At 42.7% G+C, this 15,269-nt stretch overlaps 1 protein-coding gene across 2 annotated transcripts in view; it reads left to right on the forward strand.

Annotated features, from left to right (window-relative positions):
- Positions 1-7,791, forward strand: part of Ca13 (carbonic anhydrase 13) — a 45,794-nt gene extending 38,003 nt beyond the window's left edge. For both annotated transcript variants that reach the window (XM_004656913.2, XM_045143766.1), the window contains one exon: positions 7,603-7,791. In XM_004656913.2, the coding sequence (XP_004656970.1) occupies positions 7,603-7,722 (120 nt within the window). In that variant the 3' untranslated portion in view covers positions 7,723-7,791. The remainder of the gene's footprint in view (positions 1-7,602) is intronic.
- The last annotated feature ends 7,478 nt before the right edge of the window (positions 7,792-15,269 follow it).

Raw genomic sequence — 15,269 nt, forward strand, 5'->3', positions numbered from 1 at the left:
CAACATAAGATGGAACACAGCAACAGAAGGGTGTGCCAAACACTGGCATGGGGAAACTGGCTATAAAGCCCATAAGCCCGCCCCCAACAATACACTCCCTCCAGGAGGCATTAATTCCCAAATATTCATCAGCTGGGAACCTAGCATTCAGAACACCTAAGTTTATGGGGGACACCTGAATCAAACCACCACAAGCAGTTCTTTTGATCAGGGTCTCATTGGTTGTTGTGTTTTCATTCTGGGATTAAATTTCTTTTGATCTGTGATTTCATTATAGGAGCTCACTGTGGGACTGGGCATCCTTGGTGGAGATCTCTCAGTTTTCTGATTTTCTTTTTCCTTTTTTTTGTTTTTTAGTTTTCTGATTTTCATTGCCTTTTTTTGTGTTGTGGTCTATCTGTCTTGGAGAAATGCATTATTCTGTTGGGGAGGAAGCAAGTTTTTGTACTTGTAGTATCTACAGGGGGTGTTCTGTTTTAAATGTGAACCAGATTGGTACACTGGTGCAGGATGGGGTTATAACCACAGATGTGCAGATTGTGGAGATTGCAGGTGCATCAAAGGTAACCTGGGGAACTGGGAGCTCTGGCCTATGCATTCCACTTGTCCATACTCTTTGGTACAGGGAGATCACAGGTTGGGGAAACAGGAGCTGGGAAGCTGGAGAACCATGGGCAAGAGGCCAGTTCCTACAGTGGTCCATGCACCCTCTGGCTCAAGGAAATGGGGATTTTGGTATCCAGTGGCCAGTCAATCAAGAAGCCCAAGCAAAAGTCCTGCTTCTGCAGCCCACACACAGGGACCAGGCTGCCCCAAGCCAGGATCAAGGGTACAGGGACCAGGGAATTGGAAGGTGGGGAATGAACCAGGAGCTCTGCCCTACTCACTGTATGCACACACTCTCAGCAGCAGAGGATTCCAGAGTAGGGGACCCAGAGGCCATTCATCTAGGAATGTGGAGAGAAAGGTTTTCTTCAACAGCAAGCTTACAGATCCAGGCAGCCTAAAGCCAGCAGAAGGGAAACTGGGACTAGGGAACTGGGAAGTGAGGAGGGAGCTGGGAGACCTGGCCAACTCTCTCTGTGTGGGCACCATTCAGAACAGAGGACTGGGGAGTAGGGGACCCAGGGGCCACTCAACCAGGAAGGTAGAGCAAGAGGCCTGCTTCTTCAGCAATCTCATAGGGTCCAGGCAGCCCTTAAGTCAATTTTTGACCTAAAGGGAAAATTAAATATTTTTCATTTCTTTTTCTTGGTTCAGATCCATTAGTTTTAAGTTTTTAAAAAATATTTTATTTATTTATTTGAAAAAGAGGGAGAGAGGGAAGAAGGAAGGGAGGAGGGAGGGAGGGAGGGAGACAGGGAGGGAGAGAGAGAGAGAGGGAATATGAATGGGTGCATCAGGGCTTCCAGCCACTGTAAACAAATTCCAGACACATGTACTCACTTGTGCATCTGGATTACATGGGTCCTGAAGAATTGAACTGGGATCCTTTGGCTTTATAGGCAAACGCCTTAATCACCAAGCCATCTCTCCAGCTCCACATAAATTTTCTTTTTGGTTGGGATTGCTGCTTTTTATTTTATTTATTTATTTTGTTAGTTATCTACACAGAGTATATACAGCTATGTTGGTACCATCATTAGCCTCCTCTCTGTCCTCTCTCCTCCTCAGGGAAATGTGGGTTGTGCATTGTGGGATTAGCCATCACTTACGGGTAAGAGGCAATGTCTCTGTGCATAATGACCCAACGGATGGGTCTAATATTCTTTCCGCCCCTCTTCCACAAATTTCCCTGAGCCATGATGGGTTCATTTTAGGTGTACTTCAGTGATGAGGCCTTGCAAGCCTCTGTGTCTCTGAATATCTGGTTTGGTAGGAGTTGAGTGTGTCTATCTCCTTTACCCTTGTGCTGGTACCAGGTTCACCAAGAAAGCAGCACTCTTGCTCATTTCCCCAGTTACTCTTGGTTTCAGCTTGGGCCCTGGTGAGGTGTGATGGGTTGGCTGAGTCTCTCCTCAGGATCTGTGTCCATCTGAAAAAGGGAAGCAAATTCTGCAAGTGAGAGTGAAGTTAGCACCAGATAAATGGGATAACCACATTTTTTTTTTAGAGAGAATTTAATAGGTGTAGGCCCTCTTGTAACCCACGATTGGTGGAAGCTTGATAATGGAGAGCAGACTCATTTTTTTGATGTGGTTCTGACTTTGTTTCCCAGCTCCAGCTATGGGTTCCATTCTACTGAGTGGATCCATTAGCTAAATCACGAGCAGTTGGTTACCCATCATGGCTGTGTACCACTATTGCACCTGTGTGAGCATCATGTCAGGTTGTTTGCTGCTGAGTAGCTTTGACCATGAGTTGCTTAGACAGATGTTGGTCATTTTCCCCCAGCCATTCCTGTAGCACCTCTGGCACTAGATGAGCTAACTGGGGCTGACTCTCTTCCAGATTCCAACCAGGTCACTCCATCAGATCCTTTTTTTTTTTCTTCTGTGTGTCATTTAGTGAGTCCTAAATCCTCAATTGTGCTGCATGCCAGTGAGCAGAAAAAATGCTTTTGATAATCGTTTTTTTTTAAGGGTCGATTTTTCCTGTGAGGTTTCTTTTGGGGGTGACTTAAAGCATCGGAATTAATTTAGTCAACTGCTGAAATTCAATGTACCTGCCCTCAGGGCTCAGGGAGCATTGCAGAAGATGGGGCAGCAAGAATGTAAAAGCCATAGGGTGAGAAGGTGTAATCTGAGGCATTGTCCGCTGTTCCCCTGCCCCACAGAGGCTGGTGCATTCATGGCCTCACAGTGATTACTCCACTGAGGAGGAACCCAGAATGGGGACAGGGAGAAGGGACATAAGAGTATAAGTCAATGGGGCTGGAGTTAAAGATGCTTCCTTGCAAAGCCTGTTGGACTGGTTTTGATTCCTTAGTACCCATGTGAAGCCAGAAGCACAAAATGGTGCATGTGTCTAGTGTATGTAGTGTATGTATGTACTGTCAGGAGGCCCTGGTGTGCCCATTCTCATTCCCTCTTTAATAAACAAATAAAACTATTTTACAAGAGTCTAACCTAGGAAGAATATGACCAATTTGCAATATGCTCATCTACTAAAATTCTCAATAAAAATGATAAAAAAATACTGTTTCTAAGTAAAAATAATGAGCAAAATACTTGGTTTTGATTCTACTCTTCCTTAAGCCACTTTCACTTATAACATTATTTGCATATTCTAAAATATATTTATTTTTATTTATTTATTTATTTGACAGAGAAGGGGGGGGGAGAGAGAGAGAGAGAGAGAGAGAGAGAGAGAGAGAGAGAAAGAATGGGCATGATGCCAGGGCCTCCAGCCACTGCAAATGAACTCCAGATGCGTGCGCCCCCTTGTGCATCTGGCTAATGTGGGTTCTGGGGAATCAAACCTGGATCCTTTGACTTTGCAGGCAAACGCCTTAACCATTAAGCAATCCCTCCATCCCTACTTGCATATTCTAGTGCTCACAAATTTTAAACACGTAGTTGCTGCTTTTGGTATATACAACCATACAACTACGGCAACCAGGATACAGAATAGATTTGTTGACCAGAAAGTTTTCTGGGCATATAGTAGACTTCTCTTCCTTTTGTAATCTTCTATAAGCAACCACCTGCATGCTATATTTAGAATTTTATTTCAATGAATCATACAACAAATAGTTTTATTTTGTTTTAAATACTATACAAGGGATTAACATAGGATTTAACACTTACTAAGCAACCACTTTACTACTGAGCTATAACCCCAGACATCTTTATCTACTTTTTAATTTTTTTGTTCATTTATTTATTTATTTATTTGAGAGTGACAGACACAGAGAGAAAGGCAGATAAAGAGAGAGAGAGAGAGAATGGGCATGCCAGAGCCTCCAGCCACTGCAAACGAACTCCAGATGCGTGCGTCTCCTTGTGTATCTGGCTAATGTGGGTCCTGGGGAATCGAGCCTCGAACCGGGGTCCTTTAGGCTTCACAGACAAGTGCTTAACTGCTAAGCCATCTCTTGAGCCCCATCTTTATTTTTTATTGTGAGTTAGATTCTTTCTAAGTTGCTCAGGCTGTACATCCTCTTCAAGGCTCAGGCAACATTGAAAAAATTTCTTACACTCACTTGGTAATGCAGACAGGCTTTGAACTTGTGATATTCCTTAGCCTCCTGAGTAGTTGAGATTATGTGCTTTTGGCCACCCGGACTGGTTAAAAAAATAGGCTTTTATATTTGATGTCTTAGTAGAATATTTTTAAGTTTTACTCATTTCATTTTTTAACTTTTTAATTGGAAATTTAAAAAATTATTTATTTATTTATTTATTTGAGAGCGACAGACACAGAGAGAAAGACAGATAGAGGGAGAGAGAGAGAATGTGTGCGCCAGGGCTTCCAGCCACTGCAAACGAACTCCAGACGTGTGCGCCCCTGGTGCATCTGGCTAACGTGGGGCCTGGGGAACCGAGCCTTGAACCGGGGTCCTTAGGCTTCACAGGCAAGCACTTAACCGCTAAGCCCTCTCTCCAGCCCTAATTAGAAATTTTTATACATGTACATAATATATTTTATCATCATCCCCCCCATTTTACTTGATTTGTTCTACCCCCAAACTCCTTCCACTGAGCTCCTTTCTAACGAATCTCTCTTCTTTTTTTTTCTGTTTTTCATTTATCTATCTTTTTCTCCATGCTCCTTCATCTATAATGATGTGTTGATGGGCCCAATATTGGACAGGTAATGAGAGAAGACAGCATTCCAAAGTGCTCTTTCTGACCCCTCTTCTTCAGTGCCCCTTGAGCCTTGGCAGATGCGATAGACATGCTTCGTTTGGTGCTTAGCACTTAACTCTTCATAGGACTTTGATGTGCCTTGAGTCTCCATAGTAGGTACCTCTATCTAAAAAAAAGAAGCTTCTTAGACCAAAAGTGAGAGAAGCAGTAGACTATGAGCATAAACACAAATATTTAGAAGGCAATTGTATGAGTACAACATTTCCATTTAGCCAAGAAACAGTTGTAGCTTCCCAGGTAGGGCCGATCACTTTACAGCCCACAGGCTTTTGACTGGGTTTTCAGTGCCAGGTATAAACTCCTTTCCTTTCTGTGGAGCAGGCTCCAAATCCACTCAGAGCAGCAGTTGGTTACTCTCATGACTGTCATTCCACTGGCCTGCTGTGTGTTGCATGTGTCCAGTCTCCTCTTGGGGGAGCTTATCCAAGTGTGGGTCCTCTGGCTGTATTAAAAATTATAGTGCACAGTGTAAGGTGCACAGATGTGAATTTTAAAGAACCACCTTCACAACCAGTGGTACCCGTGAATCAACATAACAGAACTAGAAAGATCTAGGAAGGTCAGTGACATGGTAGTGATCTAAGGCTGAGACACCATGGTGAAAAGTTTATTTTGGGTGCCTATTACATGTATTTTAGAAATACATTTTGAACCATTTACTTGGAAATTACACAACCAGAATTTGTTCATAGTTACCTAGCTTGGGCAGAAATATGGATGGAGAATTGAATATGTGCTGGTGGTTGAAGTCAGGTGATGTACTCATGGTGGTTAATTAATGTTCCCATAATCAAAAAGTAAAAAGAGATTAGAAGAAAATGATAAAAATAGAGATGCAGTTTACTTCTGTGGCTAGTTCATGGCTTATATGTAAGCTAGCTCATTGGTTAAGTCACTCAACTGTCTCTCCAGAGCCTCATCTGTGAGATGGAGTAACAGTACATTATTGCTAGGATTATGTTGGGGATTAAATCATATAATATAGTGTCAAGCATTTAGTGCAGTGTCTGAATCTCTATGTTCTCAAAGAGAACATGTTTTTATTTGTTACTCAACTTTGGCAGGCAATGGAGAGCTATTAAAGATGGTTATGTACAAGCGTGACATAAAATTACTTAGGACTTTGGCAAAAAGGATTTCATCTTTCTGTGGTTGCTACACAAAGGCATGACAACCTCAGTAGTAGAGTCAAGAAAACCAGCTGAACAGGTCACACCTACCTCAGCTTCTAGGCTAATCTACAGACACTCCTGCCAGGAATAGGTGGGTGCTGAGTGAGCCATAGTGAGGTTTGCTACCTGAATGAGCCTATGGCTACAGGAGGAGTAAGACGTCACAACCAGCTAGGGAGGACGTGGAGCCAAAAAGAATTTACCATTATGAGTAGAGGTTGGCAGGTCTACCTAGCTGGGACAAGTGATGGGGAGAGTCCTAAAGGGATGGTGTGTGATCAAGGCATGTTTAGCAACTTACCAAATGAGCAAGCTGGTCATACAATGTCTTAAAGGGGAATTCACCTTTAAACTGGTGAGCCTAAAGGAAGGCAAAGGTAGGGAACCATGTTTACCTACCAGAGGAGGTGAATGGTGTGCATGCATGTGTGAGTGTGCACGTGTGTGCAGGTACACATCTGTGTATATGTGCATGCACATATACAGAAACCAAAGCCAGGTCTTCAGAGCAATTGTGGCATCAAGGGAAGGCACACTGTGTTTGGGAGGCTTATAGACTAGAGTGCTGATGTAGGATTCTCCATTTTTTGGCACCACCACCTCAACTTGTCCCCTTTACACAGACTGCGGTTATCGTGAGCTGCAGAGGGCCAAGTGTCTACTGAGGGTGAGACTTTGTTAGTCTCCGCCACTGAATTTCACCAGAGATTCTTTCTCTTAAGTCTCATCTGGTTTAGGCTATGGGTATCTACTCAAATGCAAAGGACTAGTAGTAAGCTGCGGCCTAGTGTCTCATCATTCAGAGCTGCTCTGTGTTCTACGTGGTCCTGTCTCTGTTATCTTGCTGATAAACTACTGTGGTAACGATGGACTCTTTCACCACTGCCTCCTGTCACGGCTAGTACTGGATAAGAGGTATTCCAGGTCTCGGGTAAATGGCAATGAAGAAGCCCAACTGATGAAGCTCTGCAGTGAGGTGACTGAAAAGAGTTTAGAAGATCAGGCCTCTCTTTCGAATAGCATAGCAAAAAGCAAAACAAAGGGCAAAATTTGTGTTAATTGCCAGTGTAATTTTGGGGAGCATCTGAGTGGTTAGAGTTATTCAGGTAATTTATGCAATCTTTATTTCACAACTGTAGGGCTGTGCTAAATTCTAATAAGAAATGTTGAACCACCAAAGAATTATTTCATAAAACACATTTACAATTGAGCTTTCTAGCAATTGAAAGTACTTGTATCAATTTATATTTATTGATAGGCAAAAATACCTATGGCATATTATTAAGTGGAAAAATCAAGTTTCAGAATAGCATATTTACCCGAACACCCTTTTTGTAATAAAACCTGTCAGGTGGAGAGTGCCTATGAAAAACTGTTTTTTGATTTCTCTACTTTTACTACATTGATCTTCAAATGAAAAATGCATATTTACTTAATTTTGAAACCATAGGTGTTAATATACTGAGGACACTCTTAACAGAATAATTCTTTATGATGTGTGATCGATTAACTTACAAAATTTATGTTGCAATCTTTTTAGTTGCTTAATTTTTCTGCATAGCTCATTAGCATGGGTGTGACTGTCTCTGCTCAGTTCTGCCTACTTTTTTCTTCAACAGCTGGCCAGATTCCGCAGCCTCCTGTGCACAGCCGAGGGGGAACCTGCGGCTTTTCTATTGAGCAACTATCGTCCACCACAACCCCTGAAGGGCCGCAGAGTGAGAGCCTCATTCTACTGAGCTCTGTCACCAGTGTGTCACCCCAAACTGGATTGGAGCAATCAAAATTAAACTAAGAAATCCATGCTACCATTGTTTTTCTAGACTTCTTGTTTATGGGTATCATTTTCTTGAGCGGATATTCAAGTAGTAAACATTGTGTGGTGTGTATTGAAAGTATGACATGTATCTGCCTCAGCCTTCGTCAAAACATGGCCAGAAACATAGACCTCAGAAGATACTGAAAATTCCACATTATCATAGACAGACATTATCAAGTTTCTCAATAGTATTGATAAGAAATCTAAATTCATGGGCTGGAGAGGTGGTTTAGTGGTTAAGGCACTTGCCTGCAAAGCCCAAGGACACAGGTTCAATTCCCCAGACCCCACATAAGCCAAGTGCACAAGATAGCCCATGTGTCTGGCGTTTGTTTGCAGTGGTTGGAAGCCCTGTTGTGCTCATTCTCTCTGTCTCTGTCGTTCTCTTTCTGTCAAATGAATAAATACATAAAACATTTTCAAAAAGTTAAATTCATTTCTAGAACAATAGGATTCTTGAAAAAGTGGTTCTTATTATTTTGATATTTCATCAGGTTAATAAAAGTGCATATTTCCTTTTAAAGTGAATTTTTGTACACTTCTTATGGAGTGACACTTTTAATACAGTGCACGGGGAGGGCAGAAAAGTTGTTATACTTCTGCCATCTTCTGAGAGAAGTGAATCTGAGTTCATTTACTGTGATGACTCATTCTAAACCTCTCTCTAGCTTCTAATGTAAATTTTTATAATTTAAAATATTTTGTATAAGCTCCCTAGCAGAATAACTTCATTTCAGTAAGTTGTGTGATGATGTGCACTGTGTTAAGATTAGAGCTTTCCTCTTGCTGCATCTAGCTTGAGGCCTTGAGAAAAATGACATGCTTTAAATATTTAATAAATTGAACATTTAAACAATTTTATAAGCTAATTTTGGTAATTATTACTAACCTTGAGATCAAACGCACTCTAAATTAATCTAACAAGCAATATATGTCATCTCTTCAATGTTTTTCTTAAAGGGATATTTCCTAACCCATATATTTTTAAAATTTTTTTGTTTATTTTTATTTATTTATTTGAGAGCAACACAGAGAAAGAAAGAAAGAGGCACATACAGAGAGAGAGAGAGAGAGAGAGAGAGAGAGAAAGAGAGAAAGAGAGAAAATGGGCGCGCCAGGGCCTCCAGCCACTGCAAACGAACTCCAGATGCGTGCGCCCCCTTGTGCATCTGGCTAATGTGGGACCTGGGGAACCGAGCCTCGAACCGGGATCCTTAGGCTTCACAGGCAAGCGCTTAACCGCTAAGCCATCCCCAGGTCCCATGTTAGCCAGATGCACAAGGGGCGCATACATCTGGAATTCGTTTGCAGTGGCTGGAAGCCCTGGTGTGCCCATCCTCTCTCTCTCCCTCTATCTGCCTTTCTCCCTGTGTCTGTCACTCTCAAATAAATAAATAAATAATGAACAAAATTTTTTTTTTTTAAAAAAAAGAAAGTGAGGAACAGAATCCCAAGAATGCGTTTAAAAAAAAAAAAACTTGCTGTTCCCTGCTTCCTTGCTTGTCAAGGCAATGTGACATCCCACCTCTAAACCCCCACCCCGCCCCATCCCCTGCTCTGGCCTGTTTTGCCTTCTCAGCCATAATGAATCTTCCCTGCCCAACGGTAAGTGAACTAAACCCTTTCCTTTCATAGTCTGCTTCCTGTCAGGTATTTGTGCACAGCAACAAGAAAGTAACTAACAAAGATCGGAAGATAGTTCTTCAGTTTGGAAAATGCTGGGAAGCATCCGGGTCAAGGAAAGAAGCTGTTTCCTCAAGAGAACCTAAGTTGCTGTATCTTGAGGGCGTGAAGGGGGGGGGGGGGGACTCCAGTGATGGTGTGTAAGGGTTGTTATGCTCCGTGATCACTCAAGGCTTCACTGCAGCTCAGTGTGACATCCACTCTTGCACTGCACACTCGGGCTCAGAATGTCCACAGAGACTTTCTTGACAATCATCTGCTTATTGATACACCTCTTGGAGGTAAAAGGTCAGTGTATTAAAATTGCTATATTGTTCTCCTTGAGCAATGAAAGTTTGATTGCCCATAACATCTGTCGGCTTTATTTTTATTGAGTTTTGTGTGTTATAATTTAAATTTGATTGAACCATAAAAGAAAATGAGAAAAACCATCTACAACAGTGCTCTCTTTATATAAAAATGGAATTTGGATTACCTTTTTACATCAAAAAAAAATCTCAAACTCATAGAAACATTGCAAATATAAAAGAAAGAGAAAAGAAGACCTTTCCACATGAATTACTTTTAAGTAAGCTGCCATCTCAAGTTCTCATAGTTTGGCTGAATACTTACCTATATCCTAACAATTTGTCACATGGGTAAGGTGCACAAAATTTCCAGTTAGTGAAAAGAAAATACGCCTTATCAAGATGAATGAATGGAATATTTTTCTGGAGTGGTTGGAAACTGACCTCTGTCTCTCTGAAGAGGGATTAGAGTTGTCATGAACCACCCCCAGACCCCTCAGGTTTCCTTGCTTTGCCACTCCCACACTAACAAGGTTTCCCAGTGGAAGAGAGTGGGTCCATTAAACCTCCATTTCCATGAGTGTGTTTTCATTATATGTTCTTCTAGGTGCAGAAGATTGTTAGTTTATCTGAGCTCTACTCACAGAAAGTAAGTGTGTGTGTATGTGGGGGGGTATGAGATTGGGGCTAAGTTCTTCATGTACAGTGTGACTTAGACAAAGCAGCAAATGTTTGTCTTTTGATGGGGACCTCTGGAAACACCTGCTTTGATGCCGAATTCTAAGTATGTGTGGCTGACCTGTACTAAAGGGAGGTGAAGGTATAAGGCCCTCTCACAGACCCAGTACAGTTGCTAACATATAGAGACATTTCCCAAGTGGAATAAGAGGATTGGGTTGTTAGCTAGTAGTCCCTCAACTCTGACCTGTGATCTTCATTTTCTGTTCTTCTGTGAGGAACAAACCTTCCCCCTGGTTGGCATCTTCTTTTTAGAACATGAACACATTCACTTCCAAACCCAAAGACATCTTTGGCCTTTACAAACCATTTTCCTAGTACCACTCATCCATATATATATATATATATATATATATATATATATATATATATATATATATATATATGTATGTATGTATGTATGTATGTATGTATGTATGTTGTGTATATATGATAAAACCCAACTTTTATAGCTATTTGTCTTATATATAGGATTTTAAGTTGTTGCAGTCAGGTTCTCACTGCTGTCAGAAAATACATGACCAAGAGCAGCTTGGGGGGAGAAAAGGTTTATTTTGGTTTACAGACTCAAGGGGAAGCTCCATGATAGCATGAGCAGAGGGTGAACATCACTTCCTGGCCAATGTAACGTGGACAATAGGAACAGGAGAGAGTGCCAAACACTAGCAAGAGGAAGCTGGCTATAACACCCATAAGTTGACCCTCAACAATACAGTATCCCCAGGAGGCTTTAGTTCCCAAATTGCCAATCAGCTGGGGACCTTATATTCAGAACACATAAGTTTATGGGGGACACCTGAATGAAACCACCACATAAGCTCATTTTTTAAAAAAAAAATTTTGTTTTTATTTATTTATTTATTTGAGAGAGAGAGAGAGAGAGAGAGAGAGAGAGAGAGAGGGAGACAGAGAGTGAGAGAGGGAGGGAGGGAGGTTGAGAATGGGCGCTCCAGGTCCTCCAGCCACTGCAAACGAACTCCAGATGCATGCGCCCCCTTGTGCATCTGGCTAACATGGGTCCTGGGGAATCGAGCCTCGAACCAAGGTCCTCAGGCTTCACAGGCAAGCGCTTAACCACTAAGCCATCTTTCCATCCTACATAAGCTCATTTTTGAAAAGAGATTTTGGGCACAACTTTTCATACTGCCCCTCAGGTTGAAAGTGATATTATTTAAATGCATTTCTTGAACAAAAAAAAGTGTTATGATTCAAGAAAATGAGTCAGAGTTGATGAAAGTCTCAATATAGGCAGACTCACCATTTCATTCTGTTCTGTTTCTGCTGAAGGCAACCTGGCTTTTGATCCAGATTGATGCATTCATTTCTCAGCTAGTTGGAATACAGATGAGGCACCAACTGTGAAAAATCACAAGCCAGAGTAATCATGTCCTCCCACTGAGTAGAGATTTCACAGGTATAAAGGCTTTGTAGATAATTTTCAGGGTTGTTATGTAATCAAAATCTTTGGGATACATGCAACTCCTTCAGCTTTGGTCCCAAAGGGTCTCCCAAATAGGTACCTCGCGGTGCCCCTTCTGGCACAAGGATGCTACTGTGTAGATTTTCCCATCTGTCACTCAGCTGTCCTGTCCTGAGATAACACAGTGACCTCTTCCCCACCCGCCTCGCTCCTGTTCACTGTGGTATGGATGTTTTTCCCACATGTTTCTTTTGGATTTCACAAGCTCTAAGTGCTCCCTCTCCCCATGGAAGCTTCTTCTATGCTTTGTCAGGACCCAGAAAAAGCTTGTGGCTGAGTTACCTCACTCCTCACAAGAGTTTGGAACCTGAGGCTCTTTTCTTTTACTAAAGAGTCCCCAATAAACAGTAAGGCAGAGGGGAAACCAAGAGCTATACTTGTTTTATCTTTGTTGAAGATGTACTCATGGCTATTCAAACAGAAACTTCTTGTCACCCATGTATAAATGTTAAAATTCAGTGAGATTAAAAAATTATTATTGTTTAAAATTTATTAATGAGAGAGAGAGAGAGAGACAGAGACAGAGACAGAGACAGAGAGAGGTGCAGATAGAGAAAGGGCACACCAGGTCCTCTAGCAAATAAACTCCAGATGCATGCTCTACCTTGTTCATTTGGCTTTACGTGGGTACTGGGAAATTGAACCTGGGTCCTTTGGCTTTGCCAGCAAGTGCCTTAGCAACTGTAAGTCATCTCTCCAGCCTGAGACTGAAAAAAGAAATCATTCTTTTGTGGTTTTTCGACGTAGAGTTTCACTCTAGCTAAGGCTGACCTGGAATTCACTATGAACTCATGGAGATCCTCTTCTCTCTGTCTCCCTAGTGCTGGGATTAAAGGCATGTGCCCCAATGCCCAGCCTGAGATTGAAAAATTTTGAGGACTAATTTCATTTATTTTTTTTTAAATTATGCCTCAGAGATATTTATTTTATTATGCTAATTGTGAATATCTAATGCTCATTGGTAGATTAATCCTTGAGTATTCCCTATAACCAGTCAATGTGTTTTGCAAACATGGGAATTTATCATGCAGTGTTCTAAATGACTTGGCACACTTAAAAACTGCTAGTGTATGTTTCCTATTACTATATAGTAGTGTATGTAACTACTTGGTTGCCCTTGAAAGAATGCACTGAATAAGAGAGATAGTGTGTGAGCAGCATATCTATGGACATGCGTGCATTCCTGTCTCTTCACTTGTCTTTTGAGACACCTTTTCTGGAGTGTTCTCACCAGCTCCTCCTTTCTAAGTCCTCTCTTCCCCTTACTCTTCTTGCTCCGTAGGTGGTGTCTTTGTTGACACTGTGACTGCATGTCACTTACACACTCAGGTCCTGATACTACCACATCTGCCAGAAAAGCACTCCTAGGGTGAGAGACACACTTTGAGAAAGGGAGTCCAGTGCAGGACACAGAGCAGGAGAAAGGTCCTTGTAGCAAATGCAGAATATGTACCGAAATAAAAGGAGTAACTTACCCAGCATTAAAGAAACTTTAAGAGGAAAAAAAATAATATGAGCATGATTGCGTGATTTCTTTAAAAGGGGAAAAAAGTGTGGCTGGGGGTGTAGTTGAGTTGGTAGGGTGATTGCCTAGCATGCAGAGAGCATTGACCACCAGCGCGGAATGAAGGGGGTGTGGTGGGGCACACTGTACTCCCAGCACTTAGGAGACAGAAGCAGGAGGATCAGAAGTTCAAGGTCATCCTCAGCTACATAGTGAGTTTGAGGCCAGCCTGGTATAATTGATTTTTCCCTCCCTCCCTGCTTCCTTCCTTCCTTCCTCCCTCCCTCCCTCCTTCCCTCCCTCCCTCCCTCCCTTCCTTCTTTCTTTCTTCCTCCCTCCCTTCCCTCCCTCCCTTTCTTCCTTCCCCTTTCTATTTTCCTTCCTTCCTTCCTTCCTTCCTTCCTTCCTTCCTTCCTTCCTTCCTTCCTTCCTTCCTTCCTTCCTTCCTTCCTTTCTCTCTCTCTCTCTCTCTCTCTCTCTCTCTCCCTCTCTCTTTCTTTCTTTCGAGTTTCACTCTAGTCCAGGCTGACCTGGAATTCATTATGAAGCCTCAGGGTGGCCTCGAACTCACAGTAATCCTCCTACCTCTGCCTCCCCAGTGCTGGAAGGCATTCTCCATCATGCTTTTTTTATCCTCCCTCCCTCCCTCCCTCCTTCCATCCTCCCTCCCTCCTTCCTTCCTTCCTTCCTTCTTTCCTCCACGCGCACCCTTTTTTATGAGTTTGCCTGGGATAATTGAGACCTTATAACAACAGGCTGGCAGGAGAGCGTCCTGACCGACTGACTGAAGATAGTGCGTGGAAGGCCGTGTTTCCCTCCCAGGTGTCGCCAGCAGGTGGCGCTGTCTGATCACAAAGCTGATTTGCGTTGACTACTCCACCGGTGGTTGGAGGACTTGACTCCCACTGGTCAGGGCCGTTTCAGCCTCTTCCAGAGTCCTCCTTGTCATCCTTGCTAATATCCTCAGGGAATTTCTCATTTGTTCTCATTAGCAAGTCAATGTTTGGCTCACAGCGATGTCTTGCAATTTTTCTCTGTTCTCACCCTTTTCCGGCTCCAGTGAATCTCCAGGCTACAGTTCACTAAGGAGCAGTGAGCGGGCCACCTGCTTGGTACCACTGACTTCTCTGGGGTACCATGCAGATCGCTGCCAGGGACAGAAGGCTGCGGGAGAGTTTCTACAGCGCCCTGCCGCTCCGCTGAGCTAAGTGAGATAAGGAGTGGCCTCGGGGGCAAGCAGCCTGGACTCAATGTCCTAAGACCTGCGCTTCTGTAACTGGAATCCTTTCCCAAGAGTTCTACAGTGGGAATAAGTCTCATCTGTGAGCCCTGGATTAGACGAGAAGTGGCCAAGCAATTCTAACTTGTGGATTTCAAAGGCTCCATCACTACGGACTTTCTTCTCAAAGCCCATGCTTACTAAGGCAGTCTGTGATTTTTCACTAGTGGGCTTGCCTTATTCACCCCAGGTGGGCCACATCCTGTCATCAGGGTTAGATACTCCTACAACTCAGCCTACCGCCTTGTTCAGCCTGTTGGTCCCTCCTTAAAGGCCATTTCTAGAATTAGAGAATGTAAAATGAGAACATGATTGGAACTTTGTAGCTGTGGGATTCTAGAAACCTCAGTTTTTTTTTTTTTTTTTTTTTTTTATTAATGACCTTCTCATGAAAGTGGTTTCCAGAGGCTGCTGGGCTTCTAGCCCAGCTAGCTTGCCCTCAACTCCTGACTACCTGAGGCCACTAACTATGAGTTCAACTGATTGGGTTTTTTGT

The sequence above is a fragment of the Jaculus jaculus genome, chromosome 2 (genome assembly GCF_020740685.1).
Source record: "Jaculus jaculus isolate mJacJac1 chromosome 2, mJacJac1.mat.Y.cur, whole genome shotgun sequence".
In the NCBI taxonomy this organism is placed as follows: domain Eukaryota; kingdom Metazoa; phylum Chordata; class Mammalia; order Rodentia; family Dipodidae; genus Jaculus; species Jaculus jaculus.